Consider the following 27494-nt stretch of genomic DNA (forward strand, 5'->3'; position numbering starts at 1 on the left):
CAGATTTTCTACCTAGTCTTGGAAGAGTAATTTTTATTAACCAGACAGTCTTAGAGCACTGTTTAGTTATATAACTGATAACATTTGATTAGGTCAATCACAGCAACTACTACAAAGTTTCGTTGGTATTATATGATGTCTAGTGTGCTCTGAATTTTGTAATGAATAAATGCTTTGTTCATATTGTCCAAAGAATTTCTAAAATAGCAGTAAATTTGTAGTTAGTCATTTTTAAAATACACTAAAATTAAATGTGAGTACAATAAAAGTAGGCACAATAATATACTGTCATTTTGTACAGGAAGCCATCGAATCATTCAAAGAAGCCCTGAAGCAGAAAGCAGACTTCATAGATGCATATAAGAGTCTGGGACAGGCTTATAGGTGAGCATGTTGAAAAATATTTTTTAATTTTGCTGTCCATCATGGGATGTTCTTGAAGTGCCTAGCACACTGCCAGCTCCATATTCAGTAAATATAATAAAGCAGCGTAAGTAGTTCTTGTTCATGCAATGTTAACTTGGCTCCTTGTATAATACATTTTATAATTACATGATTGCCTATTATTTTTTCCACAAGTCCTGTGTGCAGTCTTGTACATGGGGTGGATGGTATTTACTAATCAAAAAGCTAGTAATTTCCTTATTCTTATCATTTAGTGCTTGGCCTCATTCCTTATTTATGACAGTGGTGAAACTCTACCCTTAATTTAGAACTCTTGGGTGTTTTTACATGTGCTTGGGGGGGGGCCTTAATTAGAGTGGCTCCAAGAACCTCTCTAGCAGACTCAATTAATTTCAGCCTGTTGGAGCAGCCTCTAGGCTTGTGTTTAGGCACCTCTTGATTTCCCATGAGTTCTCCTATGGTACTTTTTTTTGTGGTAATTAAGTGCTTCACAGCCATGAGTGAATAGATCTTCACCGTTGTTACTGAGTCTTGGGGGTAGGAGAGGTGCTTGCTTGGGATCATGGTGCCCTTGTCTGGTGTGGCTTCTCTGGTTGTGGGGTGGGGAAGAATTGCTACTTGGCTTTTTGAGGAACCTAGCTTTTTGGTCCTTTACCTTCCCTGGTTCTCAGTAGCCTTGACTCAAGGAGCTGTCATCCAGTTTCGCTCCTGAGTGAGGGATTTCACCTTCTGTTAGGGGAGACCCAATGCAACCCCCATCCCAAGCAGCACAGCAGACCAGTCTCTTATACATGCCTTTACTGAGGCATTTACTGGGGCAAAGGCCACCCATCCAGAGGTTCTCTGTCCTCTCCAGATGGGTTAAGCAGTCCAGCCTGAAGAGCCTTGCGTGCCCTGAAAGATATTTATCTGTTCCCTTTCCAGTCTTTCCAGCTCTCCAAAACTTCACCACTTCCCTCGGCTCCCAGACCTTTCTAACCAGGCCCTGCCAAGCTGTTTTTTTGGACCTGCTCTCCCATTGTCATATTTATCCCTGGGTATTGCAAGTCAAGTCAGTGCTGAGACTGCTGCAACTATTGGGGAATCTTAGATGCTGTAACAACCCTCCTCCATTCTGCCCTGTGTTTGGCTAGCTGTGTGCACTCTGTCAGTTGAAGCTCCATCTGGTCCTAATACTGGTTCCCCAGCTTGTCTTGGGTCTGCTTCTTTTTCTCTTTCTCCACTGTGCCCTGTATTATGGTGTTGGCAATGGTGTCCAGCCTTCTTTTGACGTGTCCAAATCATTGCAGCTTACATCGTTGCGCAGCCTCCAACAGTGGTTCATAGGTTCCAATTTCTTGACTGACTTGCTGCTTTACCGATTCATTAGTCCAGTGCTGTGTGTACAGGACACGCAGCAGTCTCTTAAGCAGCAAATTTCAAATGTATCAATTCTATTCTCTAACTTCTTATTAAACATCCATGTCTCACAGCTATAAAGCATTGTAGAGATGACCACAGCATGCGGCAGATATAACTTTACCTTCAGTGTCATATTGCTGCTTGTCCATATTTTCTTCAGCCATATTAGTAGGCAACCTTGGCGCACTCCTACTGAAATTGCAGGCCATTGGACAATGTTGTTATTGATCAGCACTCCACTACCTGCATTGCTGTAAAGTTCTTGTGTTAGTGTTATCTGGAATCTGCTGATGTTATGCTTCTTCATCGTGAGCTAAAGTGCTTTGTGCTACACCCTATCAAAAAATTTCTTAAAGTTTATGTAGTTAATGGTGAAGTTATTTTTTGGTGACCACAGTACTTTTCACACAGTACTTGGAAGTTGAAAATTTGCTCTGTGGTACTTCTCCCTGCTCTGAACCCAGCTTGCTTTTCTGCCAGCACAGTCTGTACTTGAGGCTTGAGTCTGGGTTGCTGCATCTTACCTTTATTGTTCTGTCAGCAAAGATATTCAAGACTGGTGTGTTGGCTACAAAGGACCAACTCACAGGAACATCAAAAAAATCTAGTTTTTTGGACAGATGCAAAAGTCAGACCATAAACCTTGGGGCTGATCCCCTCAAACACCCACCCCCACACCCACACACTCAGTCACAGTAGCTAGCTCTGAACACTAAGCACTGGTGTCAAGATATATCTATCCCCAAGTGCTGGAGTCCACCATCGATGGCTAGTTGAGGCTTCTTTCAGCGCGATGTTGCTGCAGAAGGGGGTTGCCGGCTGGTCCTTCTGGCTGGACAGTGTTACCAAATTTGCCCATTACTTTGGGGTGTGCTCATTTATTAGGGATAGTTTCTAGGGTCTTGGTGATTCTGTCAATGTGCTGCTTGTGTTACTATACGGAGCTGTATCTCTCCCTTCTGCAAGCCTTCATCCCCAATGGAGCTATCTTGCAGGACTCAATCTCAATGGGACTGGGTTCCTCCAGTCACCAAATCAGTCATACACACAAACACACACAAATTAATGTGACACGCCTGACCCGGCCGGGCTGATCAGCATGGACAGGCTGACACCCTCATATGCCAAGAATCAGTTCATAAGAGCAACAATAACATGCAGTCAGACACAAGCACACAGGTGAACAGAATCCCTCTGAATCCGGCTGGGTGTCCAGCTGACACCCTCATGGGCCAGCATTCAGTTCATAAGGGCACATCTGAGTCAAACTGGGTCAATCAGCCTGTACAAGCTGATCCCCTTATGTGTTTCAAACTCAGCACGTCCCAATCTTTGGCCTCTTGATGAGCAGACCCCACAATATTTTTGGGCTTCACAGGGATCTTTAGCTTAGGTAAAAGAAGCGTTGCTGCAGAGCACGGGAGGAAAGAGAAGCAGAGAAAAAAAAATGTACCCAGTTACTACCAGTCTGACTATAAAAGTTATTTATTGCTAAGCATATGAAATATATAATAGTACTAGTAGTAATAGACATGCAAAAGAAAAACAAACACAAACAATGACACTACTACCCTGGTTTCACTAAGTATTTGGGGAAACTTAGCTCAAGCTTAACTGATACAGTTCAGGTTCAGAAGTTTATGCCTAGAGAGAAAAGAGAGAGCGAGCGCTGGGATCTCACCAGTCCAAGGTACTCAGGCTGCAAAGCTGACAGGCACAGTCCGTAGCACAATTCTTGAAGAGAGAGACGATCTGTTCTTCCAGCGTCCCAAGAACGATGGGATGGTGTCAGCAGAGGAGTTTTTTCTTCTTCTTTCCTTCCTTTCTTCCTTCTTCTTTTTCTTTTTCTTGAAGCGCACACACTTTTTACAGATTTTTATACCCTCAGTTCAGCTGCTTCGAAGCATCCTTAATTGTGTAAATCATTGTCTTTTCTATTGACAAGGGGTTATCTGGTTTGGAACATCTCAAGAAACTGATTGATAATCAGGAAACACTTAAGATTAGGGAGTAACCAAATACTTGGGAGCCAGCTTGAGATTCCTATGGATGGCAGATATACTGATGGGATATCTCATGGTTTCTTCAGAAACAATAGATAGCTTGCAGCATCAGGATTTGGGATTTTTACTTGTTGTGAACAAGCCTCAGCTTAGCATGACTTTTCCATATCTTACTATAGTCTTTTAACAGACTTAAAGCAATTATTGGGGTGCTCATAACCTTTTGTGGAGAGGACTCCCACCAGTCATCTCAGGAAAAGTATGACAACACCTGTGATTAGGGTTCCAACAGGCTGGACGTTGTGATGAACCGTTAACCATTGTTCAAATGTTGCCCATACCCCCTCTGACTCGGTCTCTTGCCTCAGCATTCCCTAACCCGGCAACTGAGTTTTAGTCAATCAAGTTTGAATAGGCCTCCCATAGTGGGACCGGGGAATGTACGGCCCAAGATGCCTATTAAACTTAGAGGTGTATGCGGGGGGGGGGGGGGGGGGGGGGAGTCCTTAGTAAATCCAGATTAGAACTGGTCTGATAAATGCTGAGCTGGGTGTGTGTGAACATGGGTTGGTTAACATTTGGAGCACAGATTCCCCATTATGCAGTGCTCCCCTGCTTCTCTGGTCCCAGAATTCGCTGCACTCTCTGCTTCAGGCTTTCTGTTCTTCATCTCTCATGTAAATGAATGGTCATCTGGTTCCATCTCGGATGCAAATGAGACCTAGGGCAGTTGGTTCACTCTTGTCACCCTTATCTTGAGGGTCTTAGGTGTGTCTCCCACTGCATCTTAATCAGTTTCGTTTAGGTAGAGGAGGGGAGGGAGTGGGGGGTGAGTCCTTTGTGAGTCAGACAGACTGCATCCTGTGCCAGGGTTGCCCAAGAACACACAGTTGAGACGTAACAACAGGCAGGGTGCTGGTCAGGTCAAAGAGGGTGCCATTGGGGGTCATTCTTCGCTGTCTTTTATCCCTCTCTGACAGACTTTGGTGACTCCCCAATTCTCGGACTTACCCAATCCAGGGGTCATTGACCTCGAGGGACGTCCCTCTTGGTAGCTGCTGGATGGCAGCCATCAGCCCCAGGGGTCATGTCCGCAGGAACATGCAGTCTTGGGAGTCCATCGATTAATTTTGATTGCTTTGATGAATACAGCTCTGGAAGTGGTTGATCAGGGGGTATTTCAGCCCCAATGGTCTGTTTCCAGCGTTGATTTGTTCAAACCAGGGCTTCCTTATCTTTAACAGTGAAGTTTCAAGGAGTTCTTGGCTCTGTGTTGATTCTTTCCTCTTCTTGGTCTGTAGTTTTGTAGGTGTTAATTGCCACTTGTTAACTTGTTTATGGAGACTAGCTACTGTGTTACACAATCAACCATGATTCATTCAGGGATCCACCCCATACAGAGATTCCTGTCCCTGCTAACATTGTTACATGGTACAACTTACTTTTAAACTTAAGTACATTTGTAAAAGCATCTACAAGCTCTGTTTTCACCAGAAGTACACCTTATAGAAAAATAATAATAATAATACAATAAAAGATAGAGAGAGAGGAAGGAAGAAAGGGTAGAAAAGAGAAAGCATCCCCAAAAGGGGGCAAATACTGCAAAAGGGGCTTTTGCCATATGGAGGAGCTTCACATTTGAGGGGGGGGCAGGCAAAAAGGTTTCTTGCTACAGGTAATGATAAACATTTGAGTCTTGCCCTGCAAGTAGGAGACCTGACATTAGCACTTCATTATCTGTGGACAGGCTAAGGCGGTAAACCAAGTCGCACTATACTGCAACAACAAAAATACAATTAACACAGATATATCACAATAAAACCTGTAGTTCATCACAACAATGCACATGTAAGATGAGGGGCTACATCCTCATTTTATACATGGAAAATGTGGGCCAAAATTGTCAAGGAACAGAAAAACTACCATTTGAGAATCCTAGAGCCTGATTATTCAGAATAATTAGTATTGCCAACCTTCCAAATTTAAAAAATTACGTGCCAGACCTTCCCCCCAATATAGTAAGATTTTTTTTTTTTAATTATATGGATAATATAGTCCTTTTAAGTACTGTTCCACATCCTTTGTGTGCTTTTAAAGTGATTTAATATTCATTTTGCTCAATGTTTCATCAAGTTTGCAATGTTAGCTCCTGGTTCAAGAGCTGTTGTTAGCTCTCTGGTAGTTCAGAGTTTCCAGTTTCTTCCCAATCTCAAATCATAATGAATTCTCTGTCACCTAAACCTGTTCATCTACTTGTTCTCTGTCCAGGAATTAGTTATACACCCCCACGTCTTTGCTGCCCCCAAGTCTCCAGATCTACTCCTCTGGCTTCATGCACTTCATAGCCTTTTTTCCAGGTCTGGAGAGGTGGCGACAGATTCTTCTTTTTCTTTTACTAGGACTCAGGAGGGATAGAAGGTAGCTCATTGTGCTCTTCTGAGGCCTGGAGTTACAGGGGCTGAGAAATGAGTCCATTTCTGTGGAATAAGTATTCCTATTTGGATGTTAGCTAATCTTTTCATAGGTATTTTTTTTCAGGAGTGCCCCTATTAGGAGCTCTCATTCCTTTGATGTTTGTAAGTGCAGTGTTCCAAAGACTGTGGCTTATGCTCAAACAGCTGTGAAAATCCAGGGTCTCATACAATTCTGTATCCAAGAGTTGGGATTGGGGGGCATGTATTTAATGAAGAATTCTGGATAACTGTTTGTATGTGTATATAATAAAGAATTATGGGCATCACTGTTGAAGGACAGTTGCAGAATTCCTAATTTGGTCAAAAAATTATACCTGAAGCAATACAAAATTCTGGTAACCTGACTTGCATGTATGTCTCTCTTTTTGACTATTAACGCTATTTGGTAAAAAATTAGGTTTGTATTTCACTGTTGCCTTCTATATCTTTTTACCTATGACCTACGCAGAGAACTTGGTAACTTTGATGCTGCCACAGAGAGCTTCCAGAAGGCTTTGTTGCTAAATCAAAATCATGTTCAGACATTACAGCTCAAGGGAATGATGCTATACCATCATGGGAGCCTAGATGAGGCACTGAAGAATTTTAAAGTAAGTCCTAGTAGAACTTAAAAAATATGTGCAGAATATAAGGATTTGTAGTTTTCATTTGGGATTAATATTAGCAATAGAAAATTAAAACAATAAGGAAAACTAAGTTTATCCATACATTTGAGTTGGAATGAAAATTTCTCTTGCAATTGTAGTCAAGATTTATTAATCATCTTTGTCTTTTTGTAAGTATAATATGTAATCTTGTTCTGATTTAATCATAAACTATTTCTGGCGTGCAAGGGAACTGAGACACTTTCTCTAAACGCTTACTGGTTTCTTAAATCAAATTCTTACTGAACATTTTAATAAGGTTTTGAAGCAGTAAATTGATTTTATTCTATAATATTTGTCCTAACTGGAACACAGTTTTGTAATTCCTAGGGGCACAGATAGACCTGATCTCAAAAGCATATACTTTATTTTGTAACCTCGGGCCTCAGATAAGCATCTGAATTTTGTTGTCTTTGAATCATTTGATCTGCTGCTTTCATGAAACAATAACAGCTAACTTATCTCCACCTTTAATTTTATAAATACATTCCACAGGTGAATTAAGTCTTACACCTGTGCATGAGGTAGGTAGGCAGTATCTACCCATCTTGATTTTGCACATGGAGAAAAGCAAGGTAGAGTTATTAAATAATATGTCGAGAGTCGCACACAGCAGGACACTTGGAGCAAAGAACAGAACCAGGTCTAAGAACTTAGTTCCTGTTTGAAAAAGGACATACCAGCCTTTTGCCTGGTTAGACTATTTTATGCCTGCATATGGATTATCATAGGTCCCCATTTTGTAACTTGTAGATGCTGCTGTTCTTGAAAACATAGCTGAAGTTTTAAGATAGTAAGTGCTGTATGTAAAGGTGCAGACGACTCCAAATTGTTAACAGAACCACATATTCAGAGAATTTTAATTATGGAATATGCCCAGTTCTTCAGCATTATGCTAGTAGGAACATGATGCAATACAGAATTTAATAAGTATTCTAGTGCACGAATTCTCTTTGGAGATTCATGTTACTTGATGGAAGAAAAATTGACAAATGGTGAATACATTGTGTAACATCCTATTTCTAGAATAAGTTTGTTTCCTACATTTGGGCGCACACTACATCAGGAAATGCCTTTTCTTGATGGATTCTTGTCAGCAATCAATTCACCTCTAAACAAGTGTTAAAAACATTCTAATCACTTATGTAGCCTAAGCAAAATTAATTTTAATTCTTGTTTCAAAAAATGGTGATCAGGAACGTGTTCCTGTCATCAACACTTCATATTTTATTTAATAGAGCTGAAAATATTTTTCCCTGTCTCTGCTAGCATTTAAACTCTTTTCTAATATCAGTTGGAAAAGAAAGGCCACTGGAGAAACAATTGCTGATGAGTTTTGAAAGTGATAGGTTGTTTTCTTTGCATGGGGTTTTTGAATAATGAACTTGTTGATACATTCGTTTATTCCAAGATATCTGTGTTAACATTTGATTTATTGCCTTGTTTCTTTAATCTTCTAGAGGTGTCTCCAGCTAGAGCCATATAATGAAGTGTGCCAGTATATGAAGGGTCTCAGTCATGTTGCAATGGGGCAGTTTTATGAAGGTATAAAAGCTCAAACTAAAGTTATGTTGAATGATCCATTACCAGGCCAAAAGGCTAGTCCAGAATACCTAAAAGTGAAATACCTCAGAGGTAAGTTTTATTGCTCATCAAAGATTCCTTGACATAGCACTAAAATTGTACAAGTGTAAGAATCCTGTTTATAGACAGCCATTTTTAAACATGCTGTATTTATTAATTGAATTCTGTTGAATGTGCCAGTCTACATACACACATTTGTTCAGAGTTAAAACTGAGGAACAGAAATCAAAATTAGGTCTTTGTGTAGGGATAAAAGGAACTATGATACTCCATAACGGCATTAATTTATTAATGTTTTTTAAATGCATTTAACTAACAGCAAAGTTAAATATTTGGGGTTTTATTTAGGAAGGTGTTGCTCTTAAATAATTAACAGATGTGCAATACTATTTTGAATTCTTGTTTGGAGTAAATACCAGTACTAGTTTTATTGGTTTTCTTTCCTCCACAGAGTACTCTCGCTATTTGCACTCGCATCTGGATACCCCTCTCACAGAATACAACATAGATATAGATCTTCATGGAAACTTTAAGGACCACTGGGCAAAGAATCTTCCTTTTCTTATAGAAGACTATGAAGAACAGCCAGGATTGCAGCCACAGATAAAGTAAGTGGTTTTAAACAAAAACCATTTTGAGGATCGCTTATAGCAGTGGTCTCCAACCTTTTTAAGGTGAAGATCACTTTTTGATGTAAAGGGCAATCCAGGATCTACTGCCCCCCTGCCCAGCAAGTGAGGGGGCAGATCGAGGCCCCTGCAGTGAGGGAGGGAGTGGGGCAGAGGTGAGTGGGGCCCTGGTTGGGCTAGGCCAGGAGAGGGTCAGAGCCCAGGCGACTCGTCCAGGCACGCAGGGGGGCTCCTGCCGCTGCACATGCCCCAGCAAAGGCCCAGAAGGCATGTGACGACCTCCCCCCCTCCCCCCCCCAATATGTGCATGGGGTGAGACGGCTGCTGCTGTGCGCTGGGCTTTGCTCCCCAAGCCCCTCTGCAGTTCGAGGCGCAAAGCTCAAAGCGCAGCAGCAGCCACATCACCCTGTGTACAGATTGGTGGGGCACATGCCTTCCGGGCCTCCACTGGGGTGTGTGCAATGGCAGGACCCCCCCCCTCCCCCCCCCCCCAACGTGTCTGGATGAGGCTCCTCGGCTCTGACCTTCGCCCAGCCCAGCCAGGGCCTCACTCACCCAGTGGCAGGGGGTGCGGGCAGGGATCATCTCACTCACCTGACCTGGCCCCGGTGGCAGGGGGTACAGCTTAGCCCAGCCACGTGCATCCTGCTGCTCTCAGACTGCATTGTGGCCGCTCCTGATCATGGAGACTCTGAGAGTCAATCTCAGTTGGGGGGGGACTAGACCCTCCAGACTGAGATCAACTGTCAGGTGCTCCCCAATCAGCCAGTCTATTGGAATCCACTGGTTGGAGACCACTGCCTTACAGGAGTTTAAAAAAAAAAGCTGGCATTTTAAAGATTTCACTTTTATCATGATGTTTTGAACCGTCTTTAAGTGGAAGCCCACAGAAAACTCATTCAACGAGTTATTCAGCTGAGCGGAAAAGATTCATTCAGAATTGGTTAAAATCATTTTTTCCATTCCTGCCTAATCATGTAATCAAGCAATGTCAATTTAGGTTATGCAGCCATGCTAATCTCTTCCCTTCCTCCCCAAATTTATTTGGTCTAAGAACAGAGTTAGTAGTTAAATTGTACACTGCTTAATGCTACAGAAGATCAGGATATACTGTCATCTGGAGATCTGTCTGTGGTCTAGAAACCTTAATTTGGAGTCACTTTACTGTTAAACAGTTAAAGATTTTTTTAATTAAAAGTGATTTCTTTTGATTCATCTGACTTAAAATATTTTAACTGTGACTCTTTCTTAATGAAGTTGAGCCCCATGGCAAACATTTTTTCCATCAAGCAATAGGTAAACTTGCTTAATGGAAACCATCAATCTGTGTGACGTCAGAACATAAGAAGTGCCATTTACTGGGTTAGATGATAGATGCATCTTGCCCAGTATCCTGTGTTGCACAATGCTTGAGAGAGGATACTGAAAGGGAGATGGAATTGGATTCGACTAGGGTTTTCTTCCACTGTTCCTCTCTCATTTGCAGCCTCCAGGATTTAAGGTCTAGGAAGTTCTAATTCAAAGGCTGTATCCCCAACTCCTATGTTCAGTAACTACTGATGCCCCTTTCCTCCAAGAATTTGTCCAATCCCTGATTCGTATTCGTAGGCAGGCTATCCAGAGAAGAAAAAAGCACCTTGGGAACTTGTTCTGCCAGCACTTGCCAGCAAGAGGAGTAGGAGAGCTGCTGGCAGAGGTTGTCATCCCCTCTTACTCTCCTCCCCACCACTACCACCACCATCTTCAGCTGTGCTGCTAATGAGAAACGAGCTTTGAGTTCAGTAGCTAAACTCCCCCTGGGTGAAGGAACAGGGGATGCCCTGTGCAGAGGAGGAGCAACAGGGCTTGAAATCTCCAGGGACACTTTGTGAGGTGCTTTTGTGTATGTGCTTTTCCTTTGTCCCCAGCGCATTCCTACTGTGTGTAAGTGACCCACATAATGCTGAGTATTTGTGTCCATCTTACTTCCCCTCTGGGAAAAGATGCTTAATGGCTCCTTAAAAGAGCAGCCTGGAAGGCTGGTTGGGGAAAGGGAGAAGGGATAGTGAGTCATGACATTTGCTGAGCCATCCTGGGGCAGCAGAATTCAGCATGAGTCAAGGGTCCCTTTGCAGAAAAGAGAGGGAAAAGGGGGAGAGCTGCCCACCCTGTGAAGCTGGAGACCTGGCCAAACACTCTTACCCTGTGGAAACATGCCACATGTTGAAATTTAAAGTATGATGCAAAAGAGCTGCAGTACTTAACAAGTGATATCTTTGTGGCTGGGTCACCATATTTACAGCTTGTTATTGGGTGATAAGTTGCTTGAATGTGTAACAGGTTACAATTTATTGCTCCATGAATACATTAATTGCACTTTAGATGTAAACTCTGTCAGGAGCCTCAATAATTTAGACAGCATTCTCCAGAATTGGTCACTGACAGAGGATTTATCAAATTAGGATTTAAAAGTTCATAAGCAAAATAAATAGACCTTTTCCCAACATAACTTATTTTCCTTTCTGTGAAATAGCCTTCAGGTTTTTTTATTTTATTTTCATTTAACACAAAATGGCTAAGAAACTTGTATCATTTGGAGTTTCCTGGCCAATTTCAAGCCTCTCTAGGAGCCCCATGGGCCAGGTGACATGGCTTTGTAGGCCATATGCTTAATATTCCTGGTTTGCTCTGATAAAATATGAGTGTGAAAAACTGTCCTTGTTGATTTGTCGCATTTGCCATTGACCCCAATAGGACCAAGATTTCATTCTTTATTCCATTTAAAAATGTAACTTTAGTACATAGTAGGTTTTGTGTCGGTTTTGTTTTGTTCTTTTTTTTGTATTTAGTATTGCCCTTCTTTTCTATGCAGGTTGCAGATGATGTAATCAATGCCGAATCTGTTTATAAGCTCTTTTGGGAGCCGTCTCAACAGGTGGCACTTGATGTTTACTTTGTGATTTCTTTTTTCTTCAAGGGATGTGCTACTCCAGAATTTTGAAAGCTATAAGCCAGAAGTTCAAGAGCTGATATGTGTTGCTGATCATTTAGGTTCATTGATGCAGTATGACACACCAGGTTTTCTTCCAAATAAGAGAATACATAGAGGTATGCTTTTTGCTTTGCCAGTAAATTAAGCTAATTGAACCAAGATAATGTGCAAGTATAAAACGATTTTATTCTGGTAACATTTGAAATAAATCTGTACTTTCTGTTCAAATAACATTTACAAATTACTGTATCTTATTTAATCATATATAAACACTTCAAGAATTGGTGTGATCTGCCCTGATATGGGAAGTCATGAGCTCACGTGTTTATATTGTATTCCTACTAGCATTCATACTGACATTTCTTTTTCTTTTCAATATATTTTTAACCTCTCTGCTTGAGTTCCGTCATCTGTAAAATGGAAAGTCTGAGTGGACTAACTGGTTCTGTATTCTTTGTCATCCAGCAATGGGACTGGCTGCTTTAGAAGTAATGCAGGCTGTGCAACGGACGTGGACAAACTCAAAAGTTCGAATGAATGGGAAAACCAGACTGATGCAATGGAGAGATATGTTTGACATTGCTGTGAAATGGCGAAGGTAATGCTAAAAGAGCTACCAACCCTTAACTTGATACGGGTACAAGTTCTCATTGGCTAGAGGCCTGAATTTAAGACAGACTGAACAGTCACAGGTTTTGCATTAGTGATAACTGAATAAATTATAGAAGTGATGGATGTAGATCCAATAGCACTTGGAGACCTTGGCCAAGTTGGGTCTCTGTTGTGCTAGGCTACATACAGACACAATATAAGAGAGTTCATACTATTACAATCTGATCACAACCTAACAGATAGGTGAAACAAACAAATGGGTGAGGACGAGGTCAGAGGAGGTATACTAACAGTAATAAAAACAGTTTTAGCATGGGCTGACTGTGCAGAATTATTGTGTAACTTATCAATCAGGATCAGTAAGGATGCCTACTCCAAACCTTTGAAGTATGTTGGTGAGATAATATTGAAACTTGCATTTCTACTCTCTCTGCTCTCTACTTTTATATGGCTAAATGGAAGACTTCAGTCTTGAGCCATCTGGCACCACTTTGCAGCTTTAGGTTAGAGAGGGGGAACTGAACAGTTGCTAAGTGATTGCATTCAGATACCACATTAAGGTGGAAACTGTGAGGGAAAGCATGTATTTTAAAATTGTCAGTGAGTGTCTTTCTTAACTTTTGTTCCTCAGTTTGTATTAGTGATGCCTGTTAGTTAAACCCAAGCTATGGAAGACTGCAAGATGTATTGTAGCTTTATATTCATTAAGCTAAAGGTATTAGCTAGATGGTTTGAAATTAAATCAGTGAGAAGTTTTTGAGTTTCTTTTTTCCTCTTATTGTAGTTTGTACATGCTTCCATAAGGAAGAAACAACTGATTTTGCCATTTCTGAAGTCAGCTTTTACATAAAAGCATTGGTGCATGAGCCAGCTTTTCAGAACCACACATTAATTTTTAGAAAATGTACTTTAGAAACTCTCACAACTTTCTCTTTTTCTAGATTTAAAATATTACCTATCTTTTCAGGATAGCCAACCCAGACCAACCTGTGCTTTGGTTAGATCAAATGCCTGCTCGAAGCCTTAGTAGAGGCTTTAATAACCACATCAATCTAATCAGGTATGAAGGCTTTGTCCAATCTTCTTGTTTATGTTAGGAATTGGGCCAAAATATGCAGGTTGTTTTTGAGCTAATACAGCTGACAGTGTTCAGCTTATGTATGCTGTTTGTTGTCTTTTTCTAAGGTGACCAGGTTTTTATTTTTTCTCTTCCAATAGGATTTTTGTTTTTTTGTTTTTTCATTCATTAAAAACCAAGTTTATCTTCCACCCATGATTTTCCTCCCTTTTCTCTGTTATCTTAATGTTTTATAGCTTTATTTTAGAAAGACATTTAGGCCTGAAAAGATAATTTTTCATTCTATTTTATTTTAATTATTGCCAAATTAAAACACCTGCCTTTTGCACTTAAGGTAAAACACATCCATAGTTGTTTTAAATTCCACGAGCACTACTTCTGGAAGGTGACGCTACCAGTAGTGATGGCACAGTAGTGTACAAATCTTCACTTCCTGCTTTGTAACCATTAGTAGAATTACATGGTGCTATCAATATTTCAGAGCGGAAAGTTTAAAGGAATAGGTATCAAAATACCTGGCCTAAGACATTGAAAGGTAAGATGTGCACTGTGAAAAAAGGTTTTAACACACAGATTCAATTGTTGTACGTCCCCTCTTCTCCCATACTACAAGACTTCATATGGCAAGCTATACTGCTCCACCTCCAAGGAAGCAGTGGGGCAAGTAGAGACACTTGGCAAAATCACTGTCAATCACAGGGGCAGATGTGTTTGTAACCAGGTTCCATCCTGTATGGGAAGTGTAGACTCTTTGCTCTGTCCTGCTACTTGTATGCCTGGCTCTTTCTCAGAAAGAAAGGGAAAATGTGGGAGGATAAGAGGATGAAATGGCCTTTTTCAGGTATTTTACAAGAGTGGGGAAATTGATGTTTCAGGTTCCCACTACACAGGATAATGATGCTTTTTCCACATACCTCATGCCATTTTGGGGCTCTTCCAGTTGGACTCAGCACATGCTGACTTTTCTGTGGGGTGTAGTTAAAGTGCTGTTGAAACTGTTTTGGCTCTGCAATTGCAATAGCTGCCTCCAGCTTTTTAGGGAAAGTGTTGTGTTTATGCTTCTAGCTGGTATATCCTGGATTAGTCTCTCATCTGTGCTTTTCTTTCCTTTTTTCTCCCACCAACAATGCAGCAAGGTCCCAACAGCATTAGTTCATAACTTTACCTGTTTTTTTCCTGATATGGGAGATAAATAGCTTGAACCCGGTTTATGCCATTAGTACAAAGAAAGAATCTGCTCTTGCCCATGTTTTTAGCAGGATAGAAAGAGTATCTGATTTACAGAGTTATTTCCCTGTTCTTGACTTTCAGTTCAACAATCTTGGCTATTCTTGATAATCAGTGTTCCCCATATGCCTCTCTCTCATCAGGTAATATAGCAGATGTACCTAGTGATTTCCTATAATAGGGTATGCTTAGTAATGGAGCTCTGTACAGCTGTACCTTTGTAAAATGCAGGCCCAAACCTTTCCATCAGCAGTGCTTTCTTAGCAGGAGGATTAATTTTATACCCTAGCATAAATTACTGCATTTTTAAAAGGTCTAAATATCCTATTATGCTTCTCCATCAGTAGTTCTGTGCATTAATTTTCTAAACCTAGTCCATACCCATTTAGTCTGTAGATACTGTTTAGATACAGCCTTTGTAGACACTGTTGTCTGTCTGCTTTCTCCTTCGCCCATTACCAAATTCCTTCCCAAGAATAGCCCTTTAATCTGGAGTCAAGTGAAGGGAAGGAAGAATGGAATCTGATATCTCTCAAGCTCTGCTCTCTAGACAACCTCCATCTGATTCTGACAAGCAGAGGAGATGCCACTCTCAAAAGATGAGCCGGATCTGCAAAATGAGAATCGCTCCTCCACTTGTAGAGAGAGGTAGTTAACCATGTTAGAAGTCATGCAGAAGGCAGGGGAGAGTAGCACTTTAGAAACCAGCTTAGCATCTAACAAAGTAGGCTATTGCCTATGAAAGCTTATGCTTCTCTGAACCAGTTAGCCTGTAAGATGCTACCCTGCAGTGCCTTCTGCCATTCCTCCCCTTGTGTACATTCATCAATTATAAAATAGCTCACAGTGTTACTAATTCAGATATTCATAAATAAGCTTAATTAAACATTTTTTGCAATAAATGGGGCTATTTTAGTTTTGGACTGTTGTAGCAGGTGAGTTCAAGCATTCATTTTCAGGCAGTTTACGCTTGAAGGTTACGTTTGTTACTATAAGGCTAGAGGTTGAATTTTATAGCGATAAAAGTTATCCAACTTCAGTTTGTCAAAACAAAGCCTTCTTGAAAGCCTACATTTTTAGGCAAAACTAGGATTGGAGACTGTCAGTATTCCTATAGATATGTAAGGACATCCACTCCTGAAATTATACCTCTTGGAGTTTTAGGGCTTTCTAAAAGATGGCAGTGCCTGTACAGCAGAAATTTGAAGCAACACCAGGACTTGAGCTGCTAACTGGTTTCCTACTTGATTCATTATCATTGCTCATAGCTAAACCCAGTATCATACAGGACTGAAATGATACCTTGGTTTTCTAAGCAACTGAAAGAAAGCCTATTTTTGTATTTTAATTCTTTGACACTTCTGCCTGTTGTACATAACATTTTTATGTAGGATGAAAGATGATGGGACGTACAACAAGGGCAATTATGTATTAGTGGTTGTTTGCCATCATCCTTCCTCTCACCCTTTCTTCCTTTCTTTCCTTTGCTTTTTCTGTTCATGCATGCATTTATATATTCTTATTCCATTCAGGTTTTAGTCTGCCTTTCAAGCATCTGATTCTTTCACTTACTCTGAGAGCAGTCCTGTTTAAACTCTGAAAAATAAGATACTAAACAGTGAGTTAACATGCCAAAATCAGGCCCCAATTAATTATAGAAAGGGGATGGAGACTGGCTATGTACAAATCCTGCAATTGACAGTGTTTTTGCCTCCTTTTATGCATAGCTATAACACTTGCTTTATAAAATCTTGTTTTGTAGAGTGGGAGAAGAGGAAGGACTCCTACAAATGCAGTAATGGTATGTAATTTTCCATTTCAAGGCATTATGAAACAGCTATAACCTGAACAGACCTTTTAAGAGTCTTTATAGGGTAATTCCCAATGTTCCAGGAAAAAGGTATTCAGTCACCTATTTGTTTACAAGGATTGCTTATGAACTCATTAAATGTTTACTGTACTGCACTCTTCTAGGAAATATTTAAAAAGCAGGTAGGGATCTGTGAATGTATGTAACTGTTTGTTTCTTGAAAATCTCCTGGCAGTTGAAATTTTTGGTACAGTCTTTTACATAATCATCTCTTTTAAAAAGGATTGCACACCACTCAGACCCTCTTTTTTTGTTGTGCAATGTCTTAAGCTATTTCACGATATCCCAAATCAGGGAATATTTCAATTAAAAAACCCTTTTATTTTTAAAAGGTTGCAGTTTAATATGTTGGGTACTTGGGAGCTTTTAAGGCAAACTCGTTCATGAGTACATACCTCATCTTGTATTCAAGTAAATACAGTATTTTTCCCCAATCAACATGGGGGGTGGGGGGGATGGGACACACACGACTCTCATTTTACATTGGTATACAAGGAGACCTCACTAAATACATTGTCATTAAACTGCTGCCAAAAGCACTATGTGCTCGGCAATGTAAACCAACTGTGAAGTTGATTGAATACAGTCAACACTGAACGTGACTATAAAACACATGGCCCACATTAGGCAAACATGCTGATGGGAACTGTGTGTGTGTGTCCCTTTAAAAAAAAACAGGAGGGTATTCCCTCCACAGAGAACTGGCACTGGGCCTGGAAGTACTGCAATACCAGGCTGGCACCGGGAAGGCCAGAGCCAGCCCTGATACCCTCACCTTGCTGCCAAAAAGAATGGATTTAAGTTATTAGAAAATGTTAAATTTCAGGTGACAGGGTTCAAGGCAGAAGGAAATACAGAAGACCTGAGCCAAGGGGCTACATAGGTGGGAACATAAATAAGTTGCATATAAAACTTGTAGCCAACAAAGCCTGGGTGTGAGGGGGTGGGAAGGGGAAAAGGAGAGTGGGAAATGCAACACTTATACAGTAAGTAATATATCGGAGACCCTGTACAACGATGGCACATTCAAGTTGGGAGATGGTTGATAAAAACACTCGTATAGTTCCAGATAATAGCATGTGGGATACAATTGTGGGGGTAGGGAATAGTCCGGGGTGAACGAAGTCCTTGGAGTTCATTAGGTGTAGCAGAAGGGGGCAGTCAGGAAGTCCCCCCCCCATGTCGCTTCTTGTCATCAGTCTGGGTGGGGTCCATGTACTAGCGCTGTCCTGTGATGTGCTTCTCATAGATGTCCCTGGATCAGCAGAGGGTGTCAGATACCATGAGGTTCAGCATCAGCTTGTCGTAGTGGTGGGATACACGACAGATGCACAAGGTGCTTTCATTGCTAGGGTCCCATGCTGTGAGTGCCCTGATGATCAAGACCCTCAACTGTCTTGTCATATTCCTGGCTTCTCAGAGTGTCCACCAGTGGCTGGCATTTTTCTCATTTCTGCTCGCGGGCCTCAACAAAATCTTGCTGCTGGTTCTCAAATGGGATGGTGACATCTACCATCATTATGCACTTGCTGTCCTCGTTGGTCACGGTGATGTCTGGACAGAGCTGGCTCTCACAGCCTGGGACAGGATGGTTACTCAAGAAGCAGCAGGTGCACCTACTTCTTGAGCAGCTGCTGGACCTTGGCATCCTCATTCTTGAGGGGGGCCTTGGACTGCTGAGCCCCTCGGGATGAATGCAATGTGGGGGATGAGAGAAGTGTTCAACACATCTATCTTCTGTTAGGGAGACAGCAGGGACAAGTCCAACTTGTGGGCATTCTGCACAATCCCACAGATGGTCTCTTCCAGCATCTGCTTTGCCTAGTGTCTGGTGGGCATTCCCAGGTGGACATAGGTCTCTCTATCTTTCTGCTTGCTTTATCTGCTTGCCCTGGATGGTGAGGCTGGAATCCAGGATGGTGTTCTTCCTTCAGTCAGTGTGCAGAGAGGTGCACTTGGCAGTGTTGAAGCGAAGCCCCATCCACTTGGCTGTCTCAGAGCTGACAGCCAGCATCCTCTGTAGCTGCTTGATGTTGCTGGTGAGGAGGACCAGGTTTTCTGTGTAGGCCAGAATGCTTAGCTTCTGCTCATAGAAGTTGAGTCTTCTTCACACCGGACCAGATGGGGATGTTGTACGTCTCGCCCTATGATGACTGGATGGTAGTGGTGCAACCATTGTAGAGCTCCCACACGAGGTTGATGGTACTGACCGGCATCCCAAGCAGAATGCAGAGGGTCCATCCAGGATCTCTCACATCGCCTAGGGCGGTTGGACTGCTACAGCTTCTGGATCTTAGACACTGCTTCCAGGTCATAGCACTGATGCTCAGGATGTCTCCTGGGCTTGTGCTGGTGTTGTGCTGGCCTGGCTGCTGGGCTGCTGTTTCCAGAGGGTTGCCTGGGTCTGGCAGCTTCTGACAGCTCTTTGGTGAGCTCGGCCACCTAAGCCTCAAAAGTCTCAAATGTGGTGGTCTTGGTGAGCTCCTCCATTCAGATGGCTTGCCTGGGTGGGAGCAGCCTTTGTGAAGGAACAGGCTCTTTGGCTCTGGGTTGTCCTGGAGAGGTAGGTTGGTAGCTTCAGGTGGTTCCTGGGCTCCACAGTACAGGCTGCTAGGAGCTGTGATTCTAGCCAAAAAGGCTGATGGAAACCTATTACAAGGGTAGGGTAATGTGCAGCCCAGCTGAATGAGACGTATGGTAGTGTCAGTCTCCCTCAGCATCAACTCTTTTTCAAGTAATGGTGAGCCACTACACTGAATACACTGAAGTTTTGACTTCCTCTTCACTCCCAGAACTGAGCTTTTCTTTTTCATATTCTGCCTTAACCAAGAATCATTGGAAATGGAATTTTTCCTCCAGAATATCTAGCAAACATCACCAAACCAGGCCATACACAGTTCACTTAGAAGCCATCTGTAGCCCCCTCTCTCAGCCTGGTGCATATGATTAGTGTGGCCTTACCCTCCATGGAGTAGAGCTGGACCATGTTGCCCTGTGCCTCATCTACATATACATTTTTGGAGCATCCCAAGACTTATGACAAGAACCCCCCGTTCCAGTCATAGGCAAGGGGCTAATAAGCACATGGATCCTTTGAGGGGGGGTATCTGGAGTACATACACATAGCGAGCTGTGGGGTCACCAAGACTTGAAATGCTGCTGACTCTTGTGGGGCCCAGCCCAATGAACTGCATGGTAAATCATGAGTGTTTTGGTTTTGGATTAATATGCATAGTTTGTATGCTGTGTAAGTAGATGCTAGAATGTTCCTCAAAAGTGTGTTTATGGAATACCTGTGCTCAAATGTGCATCAATCCTGGATGAACTAACTGTATGGTCACTATATACAAGTTGCTATAGCCATGTTTAATTTCTAGGTTATTGTTTTCAAGTTTGCTCCTCACTTCTACGTGCTCAGGGAGAAGAGGGTGTGACAGTAGGGAGAGTGGAGTCAGGGGAAAAAGTTGGGGGAAGCGGAGAAGAAAGGAGCTGTCTGATGACCCAGATTTATTTTCCCTGCTGTAGCTGGGGGGGGTTACAGATTCAAGGCAGACTTCCAATAATTAGCTTCTGTACTTGGAAATTTATAACAAATTTATAAACTTTTCCATATATAGAACCTAACTAATAGTGGGGTCATCTTATAATCAGAGTCATCTTCTTTTGGGGTAAATATTGTAGTTTGTTTAAAAGAAAATTATAATATCGTGCTAGCATTCAGAGTAATTCAGTTAAAGCTAGGATTTCTGCTTTATCTTTCCTGTATAAATTAGTGCATAAAAACAACTAGCTTCTAAATGTAGAAGTACATCTTGTACATGTTGTAATGTTGTACGCACATTACTACATGTTGTAACTGTATACATATTACTACACAGAAATGCTGGCAATAGTGAGGTTAAACGCATGCAATGTAAACTTCTGAAATATAGCAAGTACAGTAAGACTGACAATTTTGCAGGTTCTGTGTTAAAAATGAATGGGGAATTTTCCTGTGCAGACAAACCTTTGATTATGCTTCTTCTAGTTTTCTTTGCACCAGTGTGTAGAAATAATACTTTTATGTACCATATATAAAAGCTAGTTTTATAGTGTACTATTCTGTCATTTTTATAAGATACATTTTAAAAATATTTTTATCTTTTACCAACAGGGGACAGGTCATTAACATGAGATATCTAGAATATTTTGAAAAAATTCTTCATTTTATCAAAGACAGGATCCTTGTTTACCATGGGTAAATAATTTAATTTTTACCTCATTAATATTAATTGAATCTGTCATGCTCGTCCTATGGAGCTTATTCCAAAATGTCTGAGGGATATTTTTTAGTTTCAATTTTAGCTACACCTGAGTCCTTTTACTAATGGGAGAAACCTGTTAATTGCTACTGAGGGGGAAAAATGACAAATTGGGCTTTTCTAGTACATGAATTACAATAGTGAATTATAATTATCCACCCTTCTGATCTATTCTTGTAGGGATTGATATTATTCCCATTTTACAGGGAGAATGTGTTGTTAAAGAGCATCATACAAAATATTAACTTGCTTTCTGTAATCCTGAGTATTCACATTCTCAATATTTGAGATGTAATAAAACGGTAGGGTGAGGAATCCATCCTCTAGCAGAGTGGAGAATGTGGCGATGGTTTGGTGTGAACCATGTCTGTTAAGAAATATATAGGAGTTCTGCTCTTTGACATGTCTTTTGAAGACTGGGGACCCCTGAGGGTGTTCATCTCCCATTAAGCAAGTGGGTTTGTTGTGTAGAACATGCCTAGTGGGTTGTAAACAAGACACTAACTGTGCAGTAGCCTAATTATACTGCACAGTAGCACGTCACAGCACAAACGGTGCTAATATGCTGCTGCACAGTATCATTAGGCTACTGTGCAGTAGCGTCACTTAAAAGGCATTTGCTGGTGCTACTGTGTAGTAACTCTGGTTACTGCATAATTATTTAGTACTTCATTATATAAGTACCAAATTAAATGCACAGTAATCACTGCACATTAATGAACATGTAGGCCTGCCCACTGTGTAGTCTGTTCTTCCTGGAGTAATGAAGATTTATAGAATATTAAATAAGAAGGTGATTAACATTGAAGGATGCAGACTTTAAGATTGATATGTTAGCCCATCCAGTTGATCTTGCTTTGGGAGGGGTGAATTCTAGCCCTGTTGTTCTTTGGGTTGTAAAGAAGTGACTTAGCTGGTAGGTCATCAGCTTCTAAAGTCCTGGAACTGAAGGATTCTCTGTTCACAGTCCACAAGACTTGACAGAGCTGTGAATTTACAAGTACGTAGTAATACAGGATAATAAATGTTCTTTCCAAAGAACCTTTAGTAAAGACAGTTGAAAACTTTTTCGGTACTTCATTGAAATATTATGGTTTTAGTTAAGTATATAGCTGCCTGCAGAATTTTTATAGGCTGCTGAAGAAATGTCAACATTCCTTTAAGTTTTGGTGGCCTCTCCACTCCCAAAAATAACACCCTCTTATAGACCAGTGTAAGATGAGTTTGGCATAGCAGTTGAGAGGTCACAAGATGCTTCTCCAAAACTTTAATCTTAAACAGGATTTAAAATACTACTGTTTGAAACAGTGCTTTAGCTTCATACAAGTCTGTCTACTTAATAGAATGCATAAACTTCTACTATTTCAAAATTAACTCCAGTATCCTGGCTCTTCTGGATTTCTTACAGTATAGTCTAGACTTGGGTCTAATACAGGGGTTTTCAATCTTTTTGGGTTGGTGTACCCCTGCTGGCCCATCAAAAAGGCAGGAGTCCCCCGGCGGCCAGACAAGGGGGAAGAGGGTGTCCCCCAGTGGCCAGTTGGTGACCGGGGGGGGGCCCAGCAGCCAGTCAATGAGCGGGGGGGCAGAGGGGAGGGATTCTTCAGCAGCTGATTGGTGGCGTGGCAGAGGAAGTGCCCCCTCAAGTACTCCCTGAGGCCATCCCAAGTACCCCTGGGGGTACATGTACCCCCCAGTTGAAAACCCCTGGTCTAATACATCCTACTGTAGTATTTCAAGCATCAGCATTGTCAGTGTTAGAAACACAGACTCATTAAAGTAAATACTCCTAGATGGTACTGAGAGGGATTTTTGGTAAGATAAATCTTTTTACATCCATGGTTAAACCTATCAATTAACTGAACTAGACCTTGTCATGGATCACACAACTTTCAAGGGAAGCTCTGCCTCAGGACTTCCCTAGAAGAAGCCTTATTTAGTCTCCCTCTCCTGAAGGACTGCTCTGAAGGGGCAAGCCTCTGGCTTTGAGACCCTGGCTCTTCTTTATTTTAGCAATTCATACCACCTCCACCTTGGAAAAGCTCCTTCTTTTGTCAGCTCCCAGAAGGAGGATGCTTTCCTTTTTAAAAGGTGGGGGAAAGGGGGGAGAAGCAGAGTGTCTGTGTCCCAGATAGCACAGCAGCCTTCTCTGCTTCAACAGAAACAGCTTTTATTATCGACCACAGTTCCCCCTGTCTTTCCTCAGACTGCTTCTTATACTCCAGCACCCTCAAAGCCTCTCTTTCTACTTTCCTGGGCTGGACACAGTCAACCACATTCACAACAAAATTGTTACAAAACTATAGTATTAACGTAGGGACATCACTTACCCAATAAAATGAATAAAAGTAATAGGGAAGTAACTTTTTGGGATCCATGTAAATGGATAACACTATTCAGTAAAGCATTGCCACTGTGTATGTATTTCAATTTTTAATATGGACTTGGGCTTTCCACACACCTTTGGAAGGGACAGAAGGGATATAGCCAAATCCCAGGAACAGTCTGAACTAGTTACAGAAGGGATGAAACTGACTTAATTTGCTTGGGAGGCTAGATCCAGAAAATAAATTAGCTAACTTCCTTTTTGTAGTATTAATTTTCAGTCCTTGAATAAAATGGGAGGAGAGGGGAATTTGCAAAGGAATGTATAGTAGGATATAGGGGAGTAATTCTCCATTGATCTTCAGAAGTTATTAATTACATTGAAAGTAGGTAGTAGATACTGCAAAAAATGCTAAATTATTTGATTGTTGTGTTTCTGTGTTAAAATCATTGTCTCCTTTTTTCAGTGCTAATAATCCCAAAGGAGTATTAGAAATTCGAGAAGCCTTGGAAAAGGTACATAAAGTAGAAGATCTTCTTCCCATAATGAAGGTAATGTTTTCAACAGCTTTCAGCTGATGATTGAGAGAATGTAAGTGAAAATGAGAACTGAATGCCTAATGAATAACTAGAGAAGCTATGATTATATTCTAAAGAATTAGTAAACCAACCAGATCTGCAAATCTGCACAGTTAAGTTTATATGAGGGTTTGTTATTTAGAAGCTAAAAAAAACTGGCTTACTGTACAACAATAAGTGAACAAACTAAAAATTACTGTCTGTAGGTTTGGGAACATGAACACTAAAAAAAATAAAAAATCAAACAAAGCACTTCAGGGTCACTGGTTTGAAAGCTGTCTAGAGCAGTGATAAGCACAAGTAATCACTCCTTAGTGACTGATAACTAGTCTGAAATGAAACAGTGGTTTGCTTTCTGCTTTAATGGAAGAGTGCCAGAATCACAGAAATCTCCAAACAGTTATGAGCACCCTTGAAGGCAGGCTCCAAAAGGTCTTGGATTCTATGGCACAAAGTGAGCTACCATCTCAACTCTAGGAACAATTTGGTCCTTCCAGTTAATGGTTGAGTTCTAAGATTTTATAAATATTTCTAACCTAGGAAGAGAGGTAAGTATTTCAGCTTTTGGCTATACAGCAACAAGAAATTAAAAAAAAAAAACCAGATTTCAGACTGGAATAAAATTTAGGAAGAACTATTCCTTCTAATACAAAGTAGGGCAATTCAGACTGGTCAAATATAGTGACATTGTATAGGGTAGTGGTTCTCATCCTTTTTAGACTTGAGAGATTCCTCCATTACTTTTATGAATTGAGCAGCACCTCATTTCAGAAACTAATTTATTTATTATTGTGCTTACCTGCTTGGAAAGGGTACAGGGAGGAGAAAGAGTAGCCAGAAGGGAAGAGCCTGCATTTATCTCCTTATTGGAGCCTGTGCTTATCTCCTCTCTCCCAGCAACACTTTTTCAAAGGCTATCATGGCCCCCAGATTGAGAATCACTTGTAGAGAGCTACCTGAGTTGTCGCTAAACAAAGCAGTCTAGGTGCAGTAGCACAGAAACCTGTTTGGATTGATATACTGTGCTGCTTATTAAAGCTGGATTGTTTCTGATAGCTTGGATATCTTTACTGAATTCTGTGGACTAGACCAGTGCTATTCAACTTCCAAGCGGCTGGGGGCTGTATGCCCCCCCAGGCTTCACGAGCGGGGATAGCACACCGTATAGACAACTCGCACTGCATAGCATCCCTACTCCTCTACCGCACTGTACATCTAATTGCATCGTCCTCCCACTGCTGCACCAGGCACCCATAACCCTTCCCCTTCCCCAATACCACGTGTGTGTAGTCCAGGTTCACACTCATCTCCTGTCATGGCACCTCGCCATATTGTACTATCATACTCTCTAGGGCAGGCTGAAAGTGGAAGCCAGAGGAAGGAGGGGGAGCCTAGAGGCTCTGGCTGCTATTGCAATCAGAGCAATGGGAAAAGTGGCAGCTGGGTAAGAGTCTGGAGGCTGCAGTTTAACCCCCTCATAGGCCACTAGTTGGACAGAGTTTAGTTCTACAGATACTACACACTAGTTTAGATCTACAGATAATTTCACAGAGGCTTCATGATTCTCAGGGCATACCCTGATCCTTTTTCTTCAGGGTGTTCCAATAGGAGTTACAAATGTCACATTTTGTTTTTATTTTTAAAATCGTGGATTAGGGATTGTATGGAGTTCTGAGAGATTTGAGTGTCCTCCTGGTGGACTCCTAGTGATCTCAGTTTTTAGGCAGGAAACCCAGTTATCACATTTTTGAAATGCAAAACAATGGTAGTGAAAACAAAGGTACTAAGAGTTGGATCAGACAGTCTGGTGTTTATTACTATGATACTGAATATTATAAAAACAGCCTTCTTAAGAAAAAGGCATGAAGAAAATATGGTTGACTGATTTAAAGGCACAGATTAGTACGGAGAGAGGCACCCAAATATGTAGTGAACTGTGAATGATTTTGCTTGAACTCTAAGGTCTGTTCCTGAATATTGGCAGCAGATTTTATTCCTGGTTTTCATAACCTGTTAATTTTGATCTGGTTTGGATCTCCTGTATGCCATTCTAAATTTGTACATGTCACATTGGTATTCTGTTTCTCAATAAAAAGCTTTTAAAATTTTTAAATGAACTCCTCTTGGCTAATACACATACAACTGCATAATTCATACAGTTGAATTTTAAAATACGGAGATGCAAAAGAGGTTCACTAAGTAGTTATAATGAAATATTTATTAATGCTATATGGATAAATTAAGTGAGTCTGTTGTTTCTTATGCAGTCTGGTTGTTCAAACAGCTGCATAATTTTGTATGTCAAATGGAAACTTGACTTGCATTTATATGAATGCTGTTTATAACTGACACGTTAATAATGACTTTTATCAGAATTTTTAATTTAAATAATTTGTCAGCTTTTCAGAATTTGAAAGCTGTATTCTCCCCTTCCACTGCTGCCTGGTGAGGATAAAATAGGCAAAAGGTTATTGAATGAAATTAGCTTACAGCTAGGGAATTGTTGAGAGCTATGTTCTGGAATCCAATTTAGGCTAACATACTTGCTAAGTATAAACATAAAATGCAGACTTTAAAACTCCTGCACTCATGTTAACAAGCCAAATGGTTGGGATCATAATGGAGTTTGGAGAAATCTCTTGTGTCATCTGTATAGTTCTGGCTTCTCTATCTACTAGCTTTTTTTTTACAGATGGCCCTGTTATACATTAGACATGCAGCCATAAAATGGAACTGCAGTATCTTTCATAAACATTTTAAGATATTTATATGGTAAGAAAAGAAAGCAAAGATTTCTTTGTGAAAGAGAGTGATGAATTATTCATCGCTCTCTTTCATTTAAGAGAAAACATAGCTGCTCTAGGTGTCTCTTGTTAAATCTCTCAGCCAAAACCTACTGTTACGGAACAATGGCTAACATGCCTATTCTTCTGCATTCACTATATAATAGTATTCTAACAAAATATAGCCTAGATGAAAGTACTGTAAGATAGATACATAACTAGTGGGATCATCATGCTCAATGAATAGTTACAATGGCTTGATGTCTAAAGGAGAGGAGATAACAAGTAGGATTTTCTATGGTTCTGTCCTGGGTCTGATACTGTTTGGTATCTTCATTAACTGATATTGAGGATGGGATTGCATGTACCCTTGTCAAATGTGCAGCTAAAGCCAAGCTGGATGGAGTTGTAGACACTCTGCAGGGATAGGATTATGATTCAGAATGATACTAATGAAATGAAGTGGTCTGAAATTAATCAGGTGAAATTCAGGTGAAATAGGGAAAAATGCCAAATCCTGCACTTTGATAAAACAATCGCATGCACAAATACAGACTGGAGAATAACTAGGTTGTAGTACTGCTGAAAAAGACTAGGTTAGTGGCCCA

At 41.0% G+C, this 27494-nt stretch overlaps 1 protein-coding gene across 5 annotated transcripts in view; it reads left to right on the forward strand.

Annotated features, from left to right (window-relative positions):
- The window catches only part of TTC13 (tetratricopeptide repeat domain 13), a 66790-nt gene that overhangs the window by 26932 nt on the left and 12364 nt on the right, over positions 1 to 27494 (forward strand). For all 5 annotated transcript variants that reach the window (XM_019479829.2, XM_019479830.2, XM_059715363.1 and 2 more), the window contains 9 exons: positions 302 to 384; positions 6732 to 6873; positions 8388 to 8562; positions 8963 to 9119; positions 12097 to 12227; positions 12577 to 12709; positions 13691 to 13783; positions 21052 to 21135; positions 23992 to 24076. In XM_019479829.2, the coding sequence (XP_019335374.1) occupies positions 302 to 384; positions 6732 to 6873; positions 8388 to 8562; positions 8963 to 9119; positions 12097 to 12227; positions 12577 to 12709; positions 13691 to 13783; positions 21052 to 21135; positions 23992 to 24076 (1083 nt within the window). The remainder of the gene's footprint in view (positions 1 to 301; positions 385 to 6731; positions 6874 to 8387; positions 8563 to 8962; positions 9120 to 12096; positions 12228 to 12576; positions 12710 to 13690; positions 13784 to 21051; positions 21136 to 23991; positions 24077 to 27494) is intronic.

This window comes from Alligator mississippiensis, chromosome 1 (genome assembly GCF_030867095.1).
Source record: "Alligator mississippiensis isolate rAllMis1 chromosome 1, rAllMis1, whole genome shotgun sequence".
Lineage (NCBI taxonomy): Eukaryota > Metazoa > Chordata > Crocodylia > Alligatoridae > Alligator > Alligator mississippiensis.